Source organism: Vicia villosa, linkage group LG1, assembly GCF_029867415.1.
Source record: "Vicia villosa cultivar HV-30 ecotype Madison, WI linkage group LG1, Vvil1.0, whole genome shotgun sequence".
In the NCBI taxonomy this organism is placed as follows: domain Eukaryota; kingdom Viridiplantae; phylum Streptophyta; class Magnoliopsida; order Fabales; family Fabaceae; genus Vicia; species Vicia villosa.
The window spans coordinates 135,122,222-135,141,730 of record NC_081180.1 but is presented as its reverse complement, the minus strand read 5'-3'; the positions used below and the strand labels follow the sequence as shown (position 1 = coordinate 135,141,730).

Genomic DNA, 19,509 nt, shown 5'->3' with positions numbered 1-19,509 from the left:
TTTCAATATACATATGCATATAATATTGTCAACGATAAAGACATAAATAGACATATTCATTACAATTAACAACAAAATAAATAAAAAATTAACAAGTATTTTCTCCAATGAACAAGGGGTATATTAGTCATTGCATATTATCACTATGATGGTGCCGTGCCTCATTGGAACACAAACACACACTTAGTAAATTGATTTGTAAGTTGTAACTGGAACGGTATTCGTTTTGATTCTGACGTGGTTTTAATTGATGGATATAAAACAGCTTCCTCAAAAAAACATCAAACATAACAACACAACATCAACAACGTAGTAGAACTTGTTTCAAACATAACCACTCTTCTGTCTCTCTCACCAAAGCTGAAATCTAACCAAAAAAGTAAGCTCAATTTCTAGGGTTTTCATCTCAATTTCCACAATTTCAATGTATCTTTACTTCCCTAACCACTTTCTCTTTTCCCTTGTTTTGAAAAATTATCATATATTAGTTAGTGCTTCTTCTTTCAAGCTTTTCCTAGTACAAATTGTTCTATGTTTTCACCTTTATTCAACACTTTACTTCTTACTATTACGTTAAATTGCATTTCATATTGTTTCTATTCTTCATCTGGTTTTTTTAGGTTGCTTATGTTTTACTTTTTCGATCATTTGTTTATCAGATCTATTACTGCTATAATCTTGCTTGCTAATTTTCATTTTGCATCTTTTTGTTTTGGTAAGCTCGAACATTTATTCTATATAGCGTTCTAATCTAACCCTACTTGTATTGCATTTATGTAATTATGGAAACAAGTCAACAGTTTCAATTTTTTTCAATTTGGGTTTGCTGTTAACTGTACTGTATTGAGGATTAAGGATGTTGCTTTATCAATTGTTGTTGTCTCTCTGGTTCCTATGTCTTTTCTCTCTTCTACTATGTATTCTGTTGTAAATGTTTGATGTGTTTCATTTATGGTAATGTAATATATGTGTTTTCGAAGATATTTATTCTTGAATGCTTCTGAAATTGGATTCTTTGTTGGTGTGCAGTTACGGTATTGAGGATTTTAATATAACGAATAACGGCGCGAGAATAACTTCCCTTTGTGCTGTATGACTGTGTATGACTGTGTTGGATTTTCATTATGAGTGGTACGCCTAAGAGATCTCATGAAGAATCTGTTCATCAGTCTTCAAAACACCCGCATGAGGATGCGGGTTCGTATTCCAAATTGGTGCCGTCGTCGGTTTCGAATGAGTATCATATGTCTTATGATATAAGTCAGGATTCCCGGGTGGCAAAAGTGCCGCGTGATGGGGATAGAAGGTCTCCCCTTCATTCAATTTATCGGATTCCGTCGTCTGCTATTGATTCTCACGCGGATCATCTTGTTGGTCCCGAGAAGAGGTTAGAATCAAGAGATTTAAAGGACAGTAGAGATCTTCGGTTTGAGAATCGCGATACGAAGATAGAGAAGAAGGAGTTGTTTGGCGAAGTGAGAAAGGATCCTCAGAGTGGTAAAAGTGAAAAGGACTCGCATGTTGAAGTTAGAGGAGATGACAACAAGGATGTCCGACATGATCGGGATAGTCATAATGATTCAAAAGGTGATATTAAGACAGAAAAGGACAGTTATAATGCGGCTAGCGGTCTTCACTTGAATTGGAAAGATTCAAAAGAATACCACAAGGGAAAAATGTATTCTGATCCTCCCGGTGCGAGTTTGGAACAATGGCCTATGTTACGTGGCCATACTCAAGGTGCACTTGAGATTGGAAAAGAGAGTTCATCGGCTGAACATAAGGAGTACGGCGGGGAAGTTCATGAAGCTGTTGGGGAGAACAAAATTGATTCTAAAGTTGACGATAGATCTAAAGAGAAAGATAGAAAAAGAAAGGATGTGAAACATCGGGACTGGGGGGAGAAGGAAAAGGAAAGAAGTGATCGTAGAAACAATGCACAAATAAGCAACGCGAGCAGTGACTTGAAAGAGTCTGTGAATGATTGTAGAAACAGTGCACAGGTTAGCAACACGGGTGGTGAATGGAAAGAACCTGTGAAGCAAGATAGTGGATTGGAGAGGTGGGAGAGGGAGAAAAAAGATCTTCCGAAAGAAAAAGAAAATTTAAAAGAGCGAGAAAAGGATCAGATGAAGAGGGAATCATGGAACATAGCCGAGAAAGATGTTTCAAATAATGAGAAGGAACCTGTTGAAGGATCAGCTAAGGTTCCTGAACAAGACGTTGAGATGCCAGATCAGAAGAAACACAAAGATGTTGATAGAGAAGCTAGAGACAAGAGAAAAGAAAGGGAAGGTGATTTGGTAGGAGACAAGTCTGATAAGCGTAGTAGGTGCTTTGACAAGGAATCTGATGATGGTTGTGCTGATGGGGAAGGAGCAGTTGAAAAAGAGAGGGATGTTTATAACTATAATGGTCAGCACCGTAAGAGGATACAAAGATCACGGGGGAGCCCTCAAGTGCCTAATCGGGAACCTCGTTTTAGATCTCGCACTCAAGACAACGAAGGGTACTTTCTTCCTCTTCCTTGATTTTTTTTTTATTTGTTAGTTTTCTTATCCATAAAATATACCATGGTTCACATATCTAGCGAAAATTTCAATATATTATTATTATTATTTATAATTTACACCATCAGTTTAAGGTATAAATTTATAATAGTTGAAGCTTCATAATTACATTAGATAGAGGTTTCTTTATCTTAATTGATTGAATTGTCTTTTAACATAGTTTGTAAGTATGGTTCTTCATTATATTCATTCTAATAACTATATCTTGCCATATATTTTGCAGGTCTCAAGGTATGCTATCATTTTCTTTCAGTGGCTTGATTTAACGTAACACCGGTGCCAGCAGAAATTCTTGTCACTGGCCATTGCTAATCAATTGATGACACTGTTTATTGATGGAGTGGAGAAGATTTGAGCTGGGTAGTCAATAGCAGCGCTATTCCGCTCTAGCGGAGTGGAGCAAAGGCTGGCCGCTATGGGAAGAGCCTTAGCGGTGTAGAACACTATAGCGGCCGCTATAGGATAATTAGCGGGTAGCGGGGGCAAAATTGTTCCCGCCCCGGAGTGCTTTCTTTTCCGGTACCCTTTTCCCCTCTGAAAAACCGAAATTACCCCTTAAATAAATTTAAAATGTTTTAAGGGTAATTTCGGGTTTTTCAATCAAATTTGAGTTGAGACTCAACCCTAACCTTCCTTCACCGACATTTCTGCACTTCATCCGCTTAAAAAAAATCACAAGTTCCCCGTTCTTCCCTACTTCATATGTTTATAATTATTTTTCATGAAATTTGTCCAAAGAATTAAATAATGGTCATCCCGCAATACGCCATCCCGCTATCCCATTTTTGGGGTCGGCCGCTCCGCGCCGCTATCTAGGATTAACTACTCCGGATTTGAGTTTGGAAAGTACCTTTTCCTTTGTATGTCCAATATACTAGTTCTGATATTTCAGGTAAAGTGGAGGTTTCTTTTGTTGTTTATAAAGTTGGTGAAAGCATGCAAGAGCTGACAAAGTTGTGGAGGGAATATGAATCATCTCAATCTCAAATCGAAAGAAATGGTGAAAGCTCTAGTAATGGCCCCACTCTGGAAATTCGCATACCGGCTGAGTATGTTACTGCTACAAATCGTCAAGTAAGCCTTTTTTTTGTTGTTGATATTTTTAAATCGATGAAAGAGTATCAATTGTGCTTTTTCTCTTTAAATGATTTGATCTTATTCTACTGATAAGGTTATTTTGAGTAGCTATTCCTTTCATTTCACCTTTGTATCATCTTCTGCCTGCGTTGATCCAGTGAATACAATGCTACTGTTAATTTATAGATTTGTTACTAGTAACAATTTAATATAAAATACTAACGAGAGTGACATTATTATATTCAGGTCAGAGGTGGCCAGCTTTGGGGGACTGATGTGTACACGTATGACTCGGATCTTGTTTCTGGTATATGTCTTTTACAAAACTGATGGATTTGCTTGATTTTGCATATGCTAGAAGATATGTGTTTGACGTTAGTATTGGCACAGTTCTCATGCATACAGGTTACTGTCGCCTAACATCTCAGCCTCCTGCAGCCATACAAGAACTGCGCGCAACCATTCGGGCGCTACCTCCAAAAGATTGTATGTCCCACAGTCTTAATCACTATTATCTTTATCGCATCTAATTGCCTTTTAAGCAGTAATGAAATAAAAACTAAGAAATTTTCTTTTGGCTGAGTTAAAGCTTCAATCTAAAATTTTTAATTATGTGACCTCAGGCTATATTTCTACACTGAGGAACAATGTACGTTCCCGCGCTTGGGGAGGTGCTGCTAATGGCTGCAGTTATCGAATTGAACGGTGCTGCATTGTGAAGGTAGTATCAGACGACCTGCAAAATCTTCTATAATTATTAGCAATTTAATATCTAACTGATCGTTTTGTTTATCTTCAGAAAGGAGGTGGAACTATTGATCTTGAACCTTGCCTTACACACACATCAACTATTGAGCCCACCCTTGCTCCAGTGGCTGTGGAGCGGACAATGACTACCAGGGCTGCAGCTTCGGTTTGTTTCAGCATCTAATAATAAGCAAACATTTTTTTTGCCTGCGGAAAATATAACCAATAATTGCTTATGTTATTTCATAGTTATTATTAGTTATTACTGTCTTATATTCTGGCCTTAATTTTTCAGAATGCATTGCGGCAGCAAAGATATGTTCGAGAAGTTACGATTCAGTACAATCTTTGCAATGAGCCCTGGTATGCTAGTTTATGTTGTTAAATTGATTGACTAAACTAATATTGTGCTGAGTTGGTGCAAAAATAATGGGAGCCAATTTGTGTTATTTTAGTAATGTATGGAAACATCTCAATTTTGAGACATGCAATGTGAATTGAGATGCAGTTTTTCTTATCCAATTTTAGTTATCAGATGCAATGCAACATTTTTGCATCTTATCTTAATTTTATTTTGTACACCATCAGGATCAAATATAGTATAAGCATTGTAGCTGACAAGGGTCTGAAAAAGCCACAATACACATCTGCACGATTGAAGAAGGGAGAAGTTTTGTATTTGGAGACACACACTTCCAGGTATTTTGACATGGAAGTTCTCGCACATTCTAATGCCGCATGACTCAGGCTAATTGAAAATTTGAGGTCTTATTGAAGTCACGAAGAAATTTCCTTCTGTTGTCGTTAACTGAGTCATTTTGTTGTAGATATGAGCTTTGTTTTGCTGGAGAGAAACTGGTCAAGGCTACCCCAGCAATTCAGTCGCATGAGTCAGGCGCAGAGAAGTCTCAAAATCACCATCCACATTCTGCAAATGGTGAAAAACATGAGCCTGATCATGTCATGATCGACGCCTTCCGGTGGTCTCGTTGTAAGAAGCCTCTGCCACAGAAAGTGATGCGCTCGATTGGCATCCCTGTGCCTCTTGAACATGTAGAGGTATTTTTCATACCACTCTCCATTTAATTTCAACTTGCATGTAAAACAATGTATATAATAATACTATTATTTGCACAATGATTAGGTGTTGGAGGAGAACTTGGACTGGGAAGATATACAATGGTCGCAAACTGGTGTTTGGATTGCAGGAAAGGAATATACCCTTGCAAGGGTGCATTTCTTGTCAATGAATTAGTTTTCTTATTTTGGGATTCTATTTATGTTATTTCATGTCCTCTGGGAAGTGATGGTGAGATGAAATAATCAATGTATTAAATACTAATCTATGTACTTATTCGGAAAGATATTTCCTCTTGTATGTTGTAACTCTAGCAGTTTAGTTTATGTAGCATGCCTATGTTGACTTGAGACCAATAAAAATTGCTTTATGTTGTCAATATTTTTTTAAGCCATGCTGATTGTTAGGGGCTTGCCTCATTTGATTGTTTCTTTAATCCAAATTGCAATACAGATATTCTACAATCAATTAAGTAGTAGCACTAACATTTTATATTTAAGAGTAATCAATTTTCCATACAGCAAAAAAACAATACAAGAACCTCTGGTGTATAATGTAAAAGAAACACATTTAAACTAAAGAATATGCATTATCAAATACAAAATCTACCCATAATTTTGAGGTTTAACTACACATAGTAAAAAGTAAAACAAACTGAGGAACCTATGACAGCAGTTATGTAATACAGCACTGCAAGGTAATGAACATTGATACTGATACGTTACAAATTTAACCAAAGCATCCTTGATACATTTCAATGTAGAGATTTCCCCACAAAATCTATGCAATCCAAAACAATATCTTCAGTCATTGCAGCATGTGAAATCTTTAGGAATTTAAGGGAAAGTCAGATCTTGGTCATCATTCATTGGACTATAGAATCTAGATTAGTGATTGTGAGTCTGAAGCAGACCAGCCAAGGTGGATAGTATAGTCTGCAGCTCAAATATGCAAGCTGGCAACTCCATGACTGTAGCTCGCAGCAGATGTTAGCCTGACCTGTGCATCTGTAAAAATGAACATCGCACAAATGTGTCTGCTGGCAACTCCATGATTGCAGCCAGCAGCAGATGTTATCCTGACCAGTGTATCTATAAAGATGAACCTCGACGAATACAAATAGTGCAAGAAACAATGTCATTTATGATACAGTATCTCATAAAACAGCAATCCAAGCAAAAGAATTGGCACTATGAAAAGGGAAAATTACTCCATTACCATTCAAAAATTTCAAATCTATATACACAATTGACAATTCCCTATCAATATACTTAACTGTACAGACCTATTCAACATGATAAACAAAGCATTTCCATTAACAATCTCAACTAAAGGGAACACCACACTTTCCCTGCAACCATGGCAATCTCTTATCACCCTTAAGAGAGATAAAAATTTCACGAGCACTAGAACTATTCTCGAACAAATCCAAAGCATGAAAATAAACCCGTTCATCAACTCTCTGCAACTCATCCAACACCTTAATACACTTACTTATACAGAACCTCTCCTCATTCTTCAAAATCACAGATGCTCTCATCTTTGAAGCAGCTGCTATCTCCAACATGGCATCGACAATCGCGTCACCGGTAACCTTCCTGCTTCGCTTCTGGCCACCGGAACCAGATCGAACAACAACAGGGTGAGGTTTATGTCCATCCAACATATTCAAATCATCTCCAGAGGCAGAAGTACCATCCTCATCAACATAAGCCATTGTCACTGCAAGTAAAACATCAATATCATTCAATTTGCAACCCAATTGCATTCACCAACAATGAAACAAATAAAAAAAATTGAAACTTAAAATAAATAAAAGAACCCTTAAGCTAAAACTAATGAAATAGTTAAACATAAACTGAAGCAGAATGAAAAGATAATATTTTTAACGTTTGAAAGGAAAGGAACAAAGAATCGTACCGTGTTGGATGAAGTTATTGATTGCAACAATTAGGGTAACGAAAAATTGGGGAAATCACGATGCTGTTAGAGATTTGGTAATTGGAAACGCATTATTAGAAGTGTTGATGAAAAAGTGAAGGAACACTGCAACTCTGAAAATCCTAATCTAAACATAAACATGATTGCGAATGAAAGTAGAAATATTATGTGTATTTGTGACGACTCTACCAACTGGCCCATTAGCTCAGTTGGTTAGAGCGTCGTGCTAATAACGCGAAGGTCGCAGGTTCGAGACCTGCATGGGCCAATTTTTTGACAATACAGTCAATACTTTCAACTAAGAAATGAGAGACCTTTGTGTGATATAATATATTTTAGTTTTAAATTATTTAAAATTCATGTAACCTAAATACGTACAGAAATCTCTTAAACAATATCTCAAAATTTATGTATAGATAATTCCAGTAAGTGAATCTAAATATGTTCTAAATGTTGATTAAATGTTCTTGCTATAAGTTTGGATTAAGATTGAAAATATTGTTTAAGAATGTTATCAAACAATTGAACTACCATGTATATAGCAATAACCAAGACCAAATTATATACTATTTCAAACTTAGATCATAAATAAACTAAAGATTGAAGATGACCGCTGCATAGAAATTTCTGATACGATGATTCCCCATACCTCGGTACATCTTCAAGTTTTCAAATTATTTTCTATATAATATGCAATCAATGATTACGATATGTATGTATTTTGACATAGTTCAAATCTACTGGACACAATATCTTCTCGGCCTCATAACTATGGTTCGACAACATGTTACTTTTTAGAAGCATTTCTTTCAACAATAATTCAGTGAAACTTCTATTCGTCCGCTCAAAATTAAATAGTCTTAACACAACTGACAATCTTGTAAAACTTTTACATCCCATATACAATGACGACTCTTCCATGTCTCTTTGCAAAGTATGTACTACATTAACTTTCTCGAAAGCCTCTACTCCAATATCACAAATCATGTCTTCTAGAGTATCATTCATAAATTCATCTTTAATTGTATGTGACAGATGTGATGAAACTTAAAAGTTTGTTTGATTAAGAAGTGTTAGAAATATTCTAAGTTTTACATTGGTTAGACATAGAGGTTAAAAATAGTTTATATAGAGTAACACTCCTCACCTTATCAATCGATTTTATAAGGATGGACAAGATCAAATGTTAATATGGTATCAGAGCCTATCGATCAGATCATGGGCCGCCCACCGTTAATATCCACACACTAAGCTCAAAAGAGTGTTGAGCGTGAGGGGTGTGTTAAGAATATTCTAAGTCCCGCATTGGTTAGACTTAGAACTTAAAAATAATTTATATAGAGTAACACTACTCATTTTACTAACCGGTTTTTGTAAGGATAAGTTAGGTCAAATTCTTATTAAAAGAAACAATTTTTATTTTATTTTTTTTTAAGAATAGTTGTGGTAAGTATTGATGTTTCTTGATAGATTAAATATTTCAAAAAAAAAAATTAATCAAATTCAGGCTATCCCTTTCATGAAGTATGGTCACAATTAAAAAAAAAAAGGTATGGTGACTATTGATATTGATACTCCACTCTCAAAGCAACCATAAATATATATTAGGAATATGACTTCAAATTGACAGCTATAGCTCATGGAAATAAATTCTCTCGGAGAGGTATGCCTATATATGCTTGAAAAGTGAGAACTTTTTGTGTAACAAAGAAAGAACCATGAAAATTTTGTGCATTGTCTCATTCTCATGATTCCTTTTACAGAATTAACTAACTTAGATATTTCTTTGTTTCTCTCAAAGTCATGAGTTCGAATTCTGCTATGTGCTATTAATCTTTGTGTCGGACCAATTCATACAGAACTTTATTATGAAGTTCTGACTTTAAACGGAGTCTTCGTTAGTGGTCGGTGGGATGAAGAGATCATCATAAAAACTAAAAATAACTAGAGATTATAAGGAGAAACTAGCTAGCTAGCTAGCTAGATGAATTAATATATATACAAACGATGGGGATTTATTATTTATATTCAAAAAATCTACACATCAGTAACTTTTATTTTGAACACTAAACGTGATAGACCAAAGTTACATCATTTATGTAATGAATTATATCCTAACCAAGCTTCCAAGCTAGCTATTCTAAATTTCTATTCATAAGATCTAATTAATTCAGTGCTGGGAAAGAATTCCCAAAAGGGTCATCCTAACATCAATTAAACATTTATACAAATCTTTTACTCTTTCCTCAATAACCTCAACCACATCCTCCAATTCCTTGCATCTTCTCTTCAATCTCTCAACACAACATTTCATCTCCTTTTCCCTCTTCATCTGTTCCTTCAATTCTCTAGCTGCATCCACTGTCTCCTGCAACTTCTTCCCATCAACACTTGCTTCTGCTTCTTTTGTCAACTCTTGCAACAATCTCAACCATGAAGAACTTGTAGGCTGAGAAAGTATTTTCATTTTTGGTAACATTAAACTTTTCAAATCAAATGACAAACCAAGTTCCAGAAACCTTAAGCACATCAATGTCATAGCCTTAGAACCACACATAATCTCACTCATTTCGGTTTCATCATGACATAGCTTTTGCCTTAACAATTTTTTCAAACCATTGCTTGATCTCTTTTCTACAATTTTACATGATGATGAATTCAAAAGTTCCATTGCACGTGTTGTTGCAACATTATTAGGCTTCAATGGACTACAATTATTATCAACTAAATGTACTACAACTTTCAATTTGTCTAGATAATTATAAATGTTCTCGATTTTTTCAACAAAGTAATTGCATACATCAAGAAACTCAACGTTGTCTTCTAGGTACTTATCAACATCTCCATGATCATAACCATCACTATAAGAAATTTTAGCTAGAGAATCCAATACAATTTTTTGGGTGGTGACGGCAGCATCAAGTAATTGAACCAACTCCATATCACAACCGTGGACGCCAAGTCCGGCCGTAAGTTTTCGGTCAAATCGGGTTTTTTGCGGCAAAGGAACTACCATCGCGGGAGCCCTTGGTCGAAAGAGAAAGCTCTTTAAGATAGTTGGTGCTTTCATGGTGTGCTAATATTTTGATATAGTTTTGGTAAAGCACAAGAGAAGGATGAAGTCACAGAAGAGAAGATGACCAATTGATAATGTGGTGGTACAATGTATGCATCTATATATAGAGATGAATAAGCATATTAGAAAAAGACATGTGTCAATATTAGATTGAAGACAAAAAACAACAGAACAACAGAAAAGTGAATAGGATCAATGAAATTGATTCTATAGCTGCAATTGAGGTGTACAAAAAGGGACAATGGAGGACCTAACTAAATAGAATTTTATGGTTTAGTCGTTGAAAAGGATTCTAAAAGGACCCACCCCACATTTCTTTTGTTTATTTTTGCGGTGAAACAATTAAGCAATGTATATTGGTGAGATAATAATTTGCTGAAAATGAGCTGTAATGAGAGTGCATGGTGCGGCAGGACACTACCATGTACGAAAGGAACATTATGGGCCTTGCTTCCAATTATTGGCACATGCATTATATATTTTATTTTATTGTTAAGAACACTTTCTTTTCAACACTATCTCAAACACTCACTTTTTTATTGGTTGAAACATGTGTGAGTCCTACCATTTTATGTGGGACTTATTTTTAAAGTGAGGGACCCACACATGTTTTAACTAATAAGAAAGTAGGAGAGTGTTGCTAGAACTAATAAATTTTATTATCCTTTTAAGTAATAAAATTTCTGAATGTCCCGACCAAAATGTCTCACAATAAATTAGCAATCAGATAAGATGTCGGTATGGTTTTAGCTTGACTAATTCCCTCTTGACTCGGCGATGCATTGTGGGTGGTAAAAGAAAAAAACTCTAACACTGAAGTATGTGAGAGATCGAGGCAACGAACAAATTGTCTTGGGTGTTTTAGGAATGTATACCTTGTTGTTTTGTCTTTTGTTCTTTTTATAGGACTTTCACTAGGGTTTATGTAAATTCTCCTCGTTTAGCTTTAATCATGACCATTTATAATGTTAAATACGAGACTTTGATTCGTTATGTGATCTAACGATTATGCCTTCATTTTATGCTCGGAGTAGGTCTCTTTAAGGCATGCCTATGCATGTTCCCAAATCTTAGAATCTATTTTGCTTAATGGCATTGTTATGATGTCATCGTTCTGACATTGCCCTTATCCAATATCTCTACCTCTTGAGTCTATATGGTTTTTCTCTTGTGGGGTCGATTTCACCACTGCCTCGGTCAAGGTAGCAATGGTTTCTCCCCAAGCCTGATTGAATAGAGTCGGGTATAGACTTGTAGCTTCTTGTAGTTAGGGTTATGAAAAGATTACATTGGATTTTCCCTATCTTCCCTTTATTTTTCTCCTTTAGTTTTTAAGTATCATTAAGCCTTGTTGTTAGAGGTTGGTAAGACTCCTTAATCTCTATCTCTTCACCCGCATGTCGTATGTTAGTATAGGGTTAGTAACATGATGTGTTATCGATAGTCTCATAATGATGGCCTTCTTAGAAACTATCTTTGCTATTATAACCCTGATAGCGCCTTTGGTCACATGTGCCTCATCAGTTGGTTAATGTTTAATTTTCCACTACTATGTACTTCATTCATCTTTAGCCTTTTGATGATTATAAATACTTAAAAGGGATAGGTGTTATAGTCTTCCCCTTTGGTGTCATTGATCCATTTCTTGCAATCACTTCAAGCCGATATTGGCATCTTCCATAACCGTATTCAAAATAATCTTAGCTTCCTTCTTCTTCAACTGATAAATTTCTTCATTCCCGTATTCTCTGTATTTCATTGCCTTTATCCTTCACTTTGTGGTGGTAGTTTTCTGGGAGTGGTGGTGAGTGTATGAGGTTGTTCCCTTTACATCTCACACTCTTCTTTGTGTATCTACGTGCAACGGTTAATGCTATCAGATACCCACTCAACCTTGTTCTAAATGAGGATGCACACACCTTTTCCCATGGGTAAATGATATCTACTTAAAAACGCATTCAATCTACTATTATTCAAGAGAAATAGAAAATTACGATGTTGTTGCTGAAGCAGGGGGTCCTTCTGGTGCTGGGAAGATTATTATTCCCTTTTTCATAGATAAAATATGTCAAAATTTCCCTCATCCAACTTTCCCCATGTTTGATGTGGTTTTCTAGGAAATGGAATTTGTTTTACCCTTCACCCTTTTTGAGCGACAAGTTATTTGATATTCGGCCTTGGCGCATTCGTAGTTGCATCCTAACTAATGGATGTTTATATAAGCATTCCAATATGTATGTCGGTATTTGGACCGAGAGGTTTCTGTTATACTCTTTTTTCATATCTTCACGGTTGATTTGAAAGTTCTTCTTCCCCCCTTTGGCTTAGTTTATTTCAAACAGTCTTTTAGATTGTTTTATGTGTTTACTGAATTTTATAGAATTTCAAATTCGACTATATGGTGACCAAGACAGGCACAGTTGAAGCCCATTCCAATATATGTGGTTGTGAAGAAGGATCTTCAAATGTTGTGTGTGATCATGAGTTTCCAAGGTGTTGAATCTAGGATATTTTTGTTGTATGTGATCATGAGTTTCCAAGTATCAAAATATGATTTCCTTCAATTCATCACTTAAGGTTTAAAGGAATACTTCTATAATTCTCCACCCTGACTTTAAATCATGGTTATGTCAATTTATTCATCAACCACCTTGTTGCTCACTACCATGTTGCCACTTAAACCTTGATCAAGTTAAACCCACACTTGAACCTAAATTAAATCCACTTGTTTCCTACCGCCTTATCCTACTTTAATAGTCTAACAAGCTCCCAAGTATGGTTCTTCAACCATATTTGAATCCCTTTTCTTTTGAATTCATCCTTGAAGCTTTATGTTTTCAAGTTTTGCAAGTCTTCAACCATATTCAATGAATAAATACCAAGGCCAACATAATTGTATATTTAAGATGGTAAAATCCCCCTTCTTACCTTATCATGACTCAAATTATAATTAGAGGCCTATGTAGTTATTCCCTCATTACTACTAGTATCCATAACAAGAACCTCCACGTCAAACTGAATCTTCTCCGCCATAATTTTTTATATATCTAGGTCCTTACTCTTCCTCCCCTTTTGGGACTCACTATAAGAAATACACCTCTAAATGGTAAACTTTGATCCGTTATATTCCACTTCCCACAACATATAACCCTTCCCGTCTCTTGGGTAACAATTAAAGACACAATTCATAACCTCCCCATCAAGCTAAATTAGAATTATTTGATCAATATGCAAGGTTTTGCCGAACTTCAAAACAAGGTATTCTTTGGGTTTCCTACTTTAAATCTCCATAATTCAATAGGAAGTTTATTCAAGTGATTGTAAATTTGTTGATCAAGTAAGCTACTTTTGCACCATCCTTACCTTATAAACTTTATTTCCACTTCGCGGTAAAATGTGTTTATATCCATTGATTACTGAAAAAATCATAAAGTGATTTGAAACAAACTCAAGGCTTCTACCACACATTTCAGGCTTAAATCTCATAGCTTATTCTAGTCACGAAACCTTGAATAGATGATGATGAATGAACAACAACGTTGGAACCTTCGAAAATATATAAACTATATATTTTATACCTTTTAGTCATGATAGCTCCACCTTGTGAAATCTTCAACACCCTATGTTCTACTCTAGTATTATAGTCTTAATCATCAAACATGCTTATGGATAATGAATTTCAGTTGATTTTTGGAACATACCTCACATTATGTAGAAAGAACTCGCGATCATCGAAAATTTTAAGTTTTGCCATACCAATACCAAGAACCTTGTAAGCTTTATTATCACAAAGGTGAACTACTCCACCTTTCTCTAGCTTCAGAGTCTCAATTTATTATTTTCTTAGACACATGATATGAGAAACCTGATTCCATGAACCAACTTTCTCCAGTCTACAAACTTGATGCCGTTAATGTGCCGACATTGTCATTGCTATCCTCATCTAAGGCAAAAGTAATTTGAAAAGATATATTATTCTTTTTCCTACAAATTAGGACAATCCTTTCATGAAGTGACTGAGTTTCTATAAAACAAATAATTTTAACCTTGAATTGCCAAACCTCTTGATTTTGGATACCCTTTTACACTCACTTCCTTTTATTGAGAAAACTTAAGCCTTTAGCATTATTGTCATTCTTCAAATATTTCAGTTTTGAAAATTCTTTTGACCTTAAAGTCGTATAGACTTCATCCAAAGTAATAGTACATTCCTTATCATAAAGAATGACACCCTTGAAGTGCTCAAAAGATCTTGGCAATGAGCATAACAATAGTAGATCTATGTCCTCATAATTAATATTCACCACAATATTCTTTAGATCGTCAATGCTCTTGTGAAATTATGCTAAATAATTCATTATGGATTTGTTTTCTACCATTCGGAATGAATATAATTGTTGTTTCAAACATAACCAGTGAGCCAAGGACTTGGTCATATACAATGATTCAAGATTTGCCTACATCGAAGTCATAGTCTTCTCCTTGATGAATTACTGTAATACGGTGAACTGACTTTATTATCGAAATGTTGCGGATAGCACGAGTCGCCACCGACTTTTATTTTATCCAATTGGAAAGGCAAAAAGAACAAGAAAGACCTTTGAAAGATTTTGAGTTCGGGGGGTAGGTTATACAAAGGGAAGGTGTAAGGCACCCTTTGCATCCATGGTTATCCATGGGCTCTTAATTGCTTAGCTCACTTGTTTGTTTGAAAAGTTTGAAGTGTCGTGTGTGAATAGTAAAAAGATTTCGTTAAGGACTTTAGCTTGTAAATAAGCGTAGCCTTGTTTTGAAAGTATTTGAAAAGAGAGGTGTGAAAAGTAATTTGATTTTTAGAGGAAGCAATTAGTAGCAACTACCCTAAGTTTGAAAAAACGTTCTTTTAGCTTTTCGGGCGAAAGGATCTATCCATACCATGAGAGGGCAGGAAGTCTTTCAATTGGATGTTGAAGGGTCATCGAGAAATTCTCGTTCGCCACAAGACTGTCCCTTGCCATAAAGTAGGCAGGTAGTCTAAGGGAAAGATATAATAGTCATTTAAGGCATCATGCGAGGATACCTTAGCAATTGGGACAATCATTCCTTATGAGGCAACCTCGAGGGAGTTTCAATAACTTTGAAGGCAACATTGCTTTAGGTATCCTCGGAATCGAGGGACTTTGACTATTTAGTATATTTAGAGGCAACAAAATCAAGGCAACAAGGCAGCAATTAATAGGCAACAGGCAACAGGCAACAAGAGGAATTACCCTAAAGGTGTGTGGGTGCAACAATCACGTGATTCAGTTCGATTATTTATCTTGTAATTAGTTATCCTAATTTTGTTAAAGGCTTGCACTCCCTAAGATTACTAACCACACAGTTAAAATAAAATAAAAGCAGAAATAAAATTTCCTACGCTATTACAATAAACACCTGCGGGGATGGGGGAAATTAAAAGGCGGAAAAATAAGAAGGATCAATAATAAGTTTTAAACATTGAATGCCTTGGTCTCCCTCGAACCTTCGATTGACCCTGAAAATCAAAATGAAAGTAATAGGGGGTTAGCGTATTGCAGATTCAATGGCTATTGAGGCTAACCCAATTAAAAGGCAGAATAAAAATAAAATGAACAAAATGATATTTAAACAAGAGAAAATAGAGAACTTAGCTTTTGATTCGACGGCGCGTAATCGGAAGATTGGTTACTCCTGAAAATTAGCCACGAAGAAGAAAAAACGTTAGTGCATTAAAGATCTCAACAATCATAACATGACATATCAAAAATTAAAATGGTATTAATTTAGGCAAAACAAATAAAAAGCATGGCAAGAGGCGAAAAGGCAAACCCAAACGGGGCAAAGTTAACCATTGTTAATAGAATCAAATTAAAAACCTAGACTAGGATTGATACTAATTTCAAATTTATTAGCCAAAAATAAAATTATCAATCTAAACCTAAATTAAATAACTATGTTTCCCTAAAAAAAACACTTACTAAAATTACTAACCTATTTATTCTAAAATTATAATTTTATTAAAAAATAAAAAGAAGGTTTATCATTCTCATGAAGAGAGAAAAAAGAGTTAGTTTTAAAAATAAAAATTTTAGTTTTTAAAAAAACAATTTAAAATAAAGCAAAGAGAATAAAAATAAATAAGTAAGTAAATAAATAATAAAAAAAAAATTTAAAACTTAGCGTGAGTAATCATATGTGGCACGTCCTTGATGTCCATAGTGCACCTGCACTCTTGTGAGCGTTGGATCCAAGATTGACATGATCTGATGGCTGGAGATGAGAGTGTACCATGATCCTGTGTGAGGCGAGGGCAATGAATCTGAAAGTAAGTTTAAACAAACAAAATAATAAAATTATTTGTAAGGCGCTGGGTATCGAACCCACGTCTCTAACATCAAACAGTCATGCGCTTTACCATCTGTGCTGCGTTTTCTATTTTCAAAATGTCAGTCAAACGAAATTAAATAAAAAAAACGAAGTGTTTCAAGTAAAGTCAAACGCAGGCCCACCACCATTGCGTCAGACCAATAGGAAGCGGAAGTGGAATTGGATCTGGTTGACCCACGAATGGAAAGAAGCCACGCGTGTGGCAACTGTTCATCCTATTTGTTGACACCAACCCCTTAATTTAGCTACGATTTTCATGCGGTTTTCGCTATAGTTACTGTAACCAATTCTGTAGCTAATTTTGGAGAGTTTCAAATCTGCAAAAAAACGTAAAAACCATTCAAACTAACAGCCCAGATCATATATTTAGACCATGGTGAATTCAAAAATATTATTTATTTGGCCCGAAACCGCTGGGAAGATGAATACAATGATGAAGCTTCATCATGCCCTAGCCATGGCAAGTTGCAATTCTTACCCCAATTCTCACGCTGGATGATCCTGTTCCCTTCTAAACCGTTCCATAAACTCAAAATAATCGTTAAATAGGAGCAAAACGTGATGATTCATGGAATACGAAAATTCACAAAATATGCATGAATATGTGAAATTGATGCATTCATTATAAATGCTATAAAGCTCAAGTACTGATGTGTTCTTACTCCATAATACCTCAGGGATGATTTGAGACGGTTCTTTGACCTTGAAAAGGGCTGGATACTCGAATGCAAGTTTCTCCTTGTTCTTGGAATTTTGGAACCTTGAAACCCTAGTTGCTTCACCTATTTTCGTCCCCAAAACCTTTGCTCTTGTTGTCTATATATATTAGCATGTATTAGGGTTACAAATTCTAATAGAATCCCATTGAATCCAAAGCTTTCAATCTTGGAAATTTGATTGGAGAATTTTGTTAAAAGCTTTCTAAATTTAGCCTAATTTTGATCTTCTCTTTCCAATCTCAATCTCCACGAAAATTTATCATATATAATGTCCAATTGGTGATTTTATTTGGTTAAAAAAATCTCTCCAATCAAATCTTTTGATTTTTGTTTGAATTACTTGAATTATGTTAATTTTAAATGAATAAAAAAATTCATAAAAAATCAAATAAATCTCATAAATTCGTGGCAATTGAATTTGATATCTTGGATGCCTTTTGGATCAAGATTGGGCCAAATTAGATTGGACTTGTTTGAAATAAAATCCATTTTGAACCACCTTTTTTCACATTTTTCCCTTCAAAATTAGTCAACTTTGACAAGGCATATCTCCCTCAATTTTTGAGGTATGGAGGAGTTCTTGGACTTTTTAGAAACCTTGAAGAGTCCTCTAAGCAGTGTTTTTGGTCTCATGTCAAAATAATTTTCCATGCTCCTTGTGTGCGCTTTTGAAAAAGATGTCTTTTTGTTGTCTTTTGAAAATGACCTATAATGTTTTGACTTATATCTCTCAAATGAAGCGTTTTTAGCCTTGGCATGTGAGAGACAAAGTTGTAGAGAATTTAGTTTCCTTCAACATGAGCTTTGGATGGAAAATTTCTGATATTCCATGTGAAAGTTATGGCTGGTCAAAGTTCAGTTGACTTTTAGTCCAAAAACCCTAATTTAGAAACTTAGGTTTTGATGATTTTGGAGCTTTTCTTGATGAATCATGATCAAATATTGATCAAATGATGAATGATACTTAAAATTTAGGATGTTGACCAAAAATCAGGAATTTTGACTGTGATTTGACCATAGTTTGACTTTTAGGTCAACCAGTCGATTTGTTGATCGTTTGGGCCATTGAGTGAGCAATCTTTTGAATCAAGGCTTGAAACTTGGCATGGAGATTCTTTGAATCGTATGAGAAGCCATGGGATTCATTTGAGGCCTTAGAACTCGATTTTGTTTTTTGCAGAGATCAAAACCCTAGTTTGAGGGTTGTTGTTTAGGAGAGTGTACAGTCAGTCAAGTCTTGAGCTTCTGAGTTTGAGTAAGGATGTGGTGGGAAAATTTTGGGGTATGACAGCTGCCCCTGTTCAATTTTCTTAAACTTGAAGATGTAGGGTGGTTTGTGTGCCAGTTGGAATCTGAAGGTAGAAGAGGATTGAACACTAGAATACCCAGGAATTTGCCCTTGCTGAAACAAGGACTTTTGCCAGAGACGGGCTTAAAGATGCCATCTGATCTGATAGATACGAAAGTCAGAATAAGTCGTACGTTAGACTATATCCGAGCTCGAAGTATTGAGAAGTGTTTGTTGGAGATGGGCTTAAAGATGCCATTCGGGCTTTTGATAGGAAATTTATCGGTGATGGGCTTACGGATGCCATCTGGATGTTGGGAATATGAAGTGAATTAATTGTAGTGACTCTATTGTCATGACTCCATTGTCGTATTATTGTGACTTGATTGCCGCGACTCCATCGTCGTGACTGCATTGCCATGATTGCTTCCGAACTGAATACCGGGATTAGATACGTGACTCAATTGTCGTGACTCCATTGTCGTGGCTCGATTGTTGTGATTCCATTAAGGTGACTCAGTTGTCGGGATTCCATTATCGTGACTCAGCTGTCGTGATTCCATTATCGTGACTCAGTTGTCGTGATTCCATTATCGTGACTCAGTTGTCGTGATTCCATTATCGCG

At 35.5% G+C, this 19,509-nt stretch overlaps 3 protein-coding genes and 1 non-coding gene across 4 annotated transcripts; 2 read left to right on the top strand and 2 right to left on the bottom strand.

Moving 5' to 3' along the window:
- The first annotated feature begins 213 nt into the window (after positions 1-213).
- LOC131644259 (uncharacterized) lies at positions 214-5,851 on the top strand. Its single transcript, XM_058914709.1, has 12 exons — positions 214-379; positions 1,030-2,509; positions 2,794-2,801; positions 3,463-3,644; positions 3,894-3,954; positions 4,038-4,133; positions 4,271-4,368; positions 4,447-4,560; positions 4,690-4,757; positions 4,983-5,093; positions 5,222-5,453; positions 5,539-5,851. The coding sequence occupies exons 2-12, from the start codon at positions 1,125-1,127 to the stop codon at positions 5,647-5,649; spliced, it is 2,466 nt and encodes an 821-aa protein (XP_058770692.1). The 5' UTR covers positions 214-379; positions 1,030-1,124; the 3' UTR covers positions 5,650-5,851.
- A 777-nt stretch (positions 5,852-6,628) lies between these two features.
- Positions 6,629-7,629, bottom strand: LOC131644258 (uncharacterized). Its single transcript, XM_058914708.1, has 2 exons — positions 7,393-7,629; positions 6,629-7,194 (listed from the first exon to the last, which is right to left on the bottom strand). The coding sequence occupies exon 2, from the start codon at positions 7,187-7,189 to the stop codon at positions 6,797-6,799; it is 393 nt and encodes a 130-aa protein (XP_058770691.1). The 5' UTR covers positions 7,190-7,194; positions 7,393-7,629; the 3' UTR covers positions 6,629-6,796.
- TRNAI-AAU (transfer RNA isoleucine (anticodon AAU)) lies at positions 7,608-7,681 on the top strand. Its single transcript has one exon. It is a non-coding gene; the product is annotated as a tRNA-Ile (tRNA).
- Positions 7,682-9,531: 1,850 nt separating this feature from the next.
- LOC131617411 (uncharacterized) lies at positions 9,532-10,543 on the bottom strand. The gene has a single exon (XM_058888704.1). The coding sequence runs from the start codon at positions 10,481-10,483 to the stop codon at positions 9,584-9,586; it is 900 nt and encodes a 299-aa protein (XP_058744687.1). The 5' UTR covers positions 10,484-10,543; the 3' UTR covers positions 9,532-9,583.
- Positions 10,544-19,509: the final 8,966 nt, after the last annotated feature.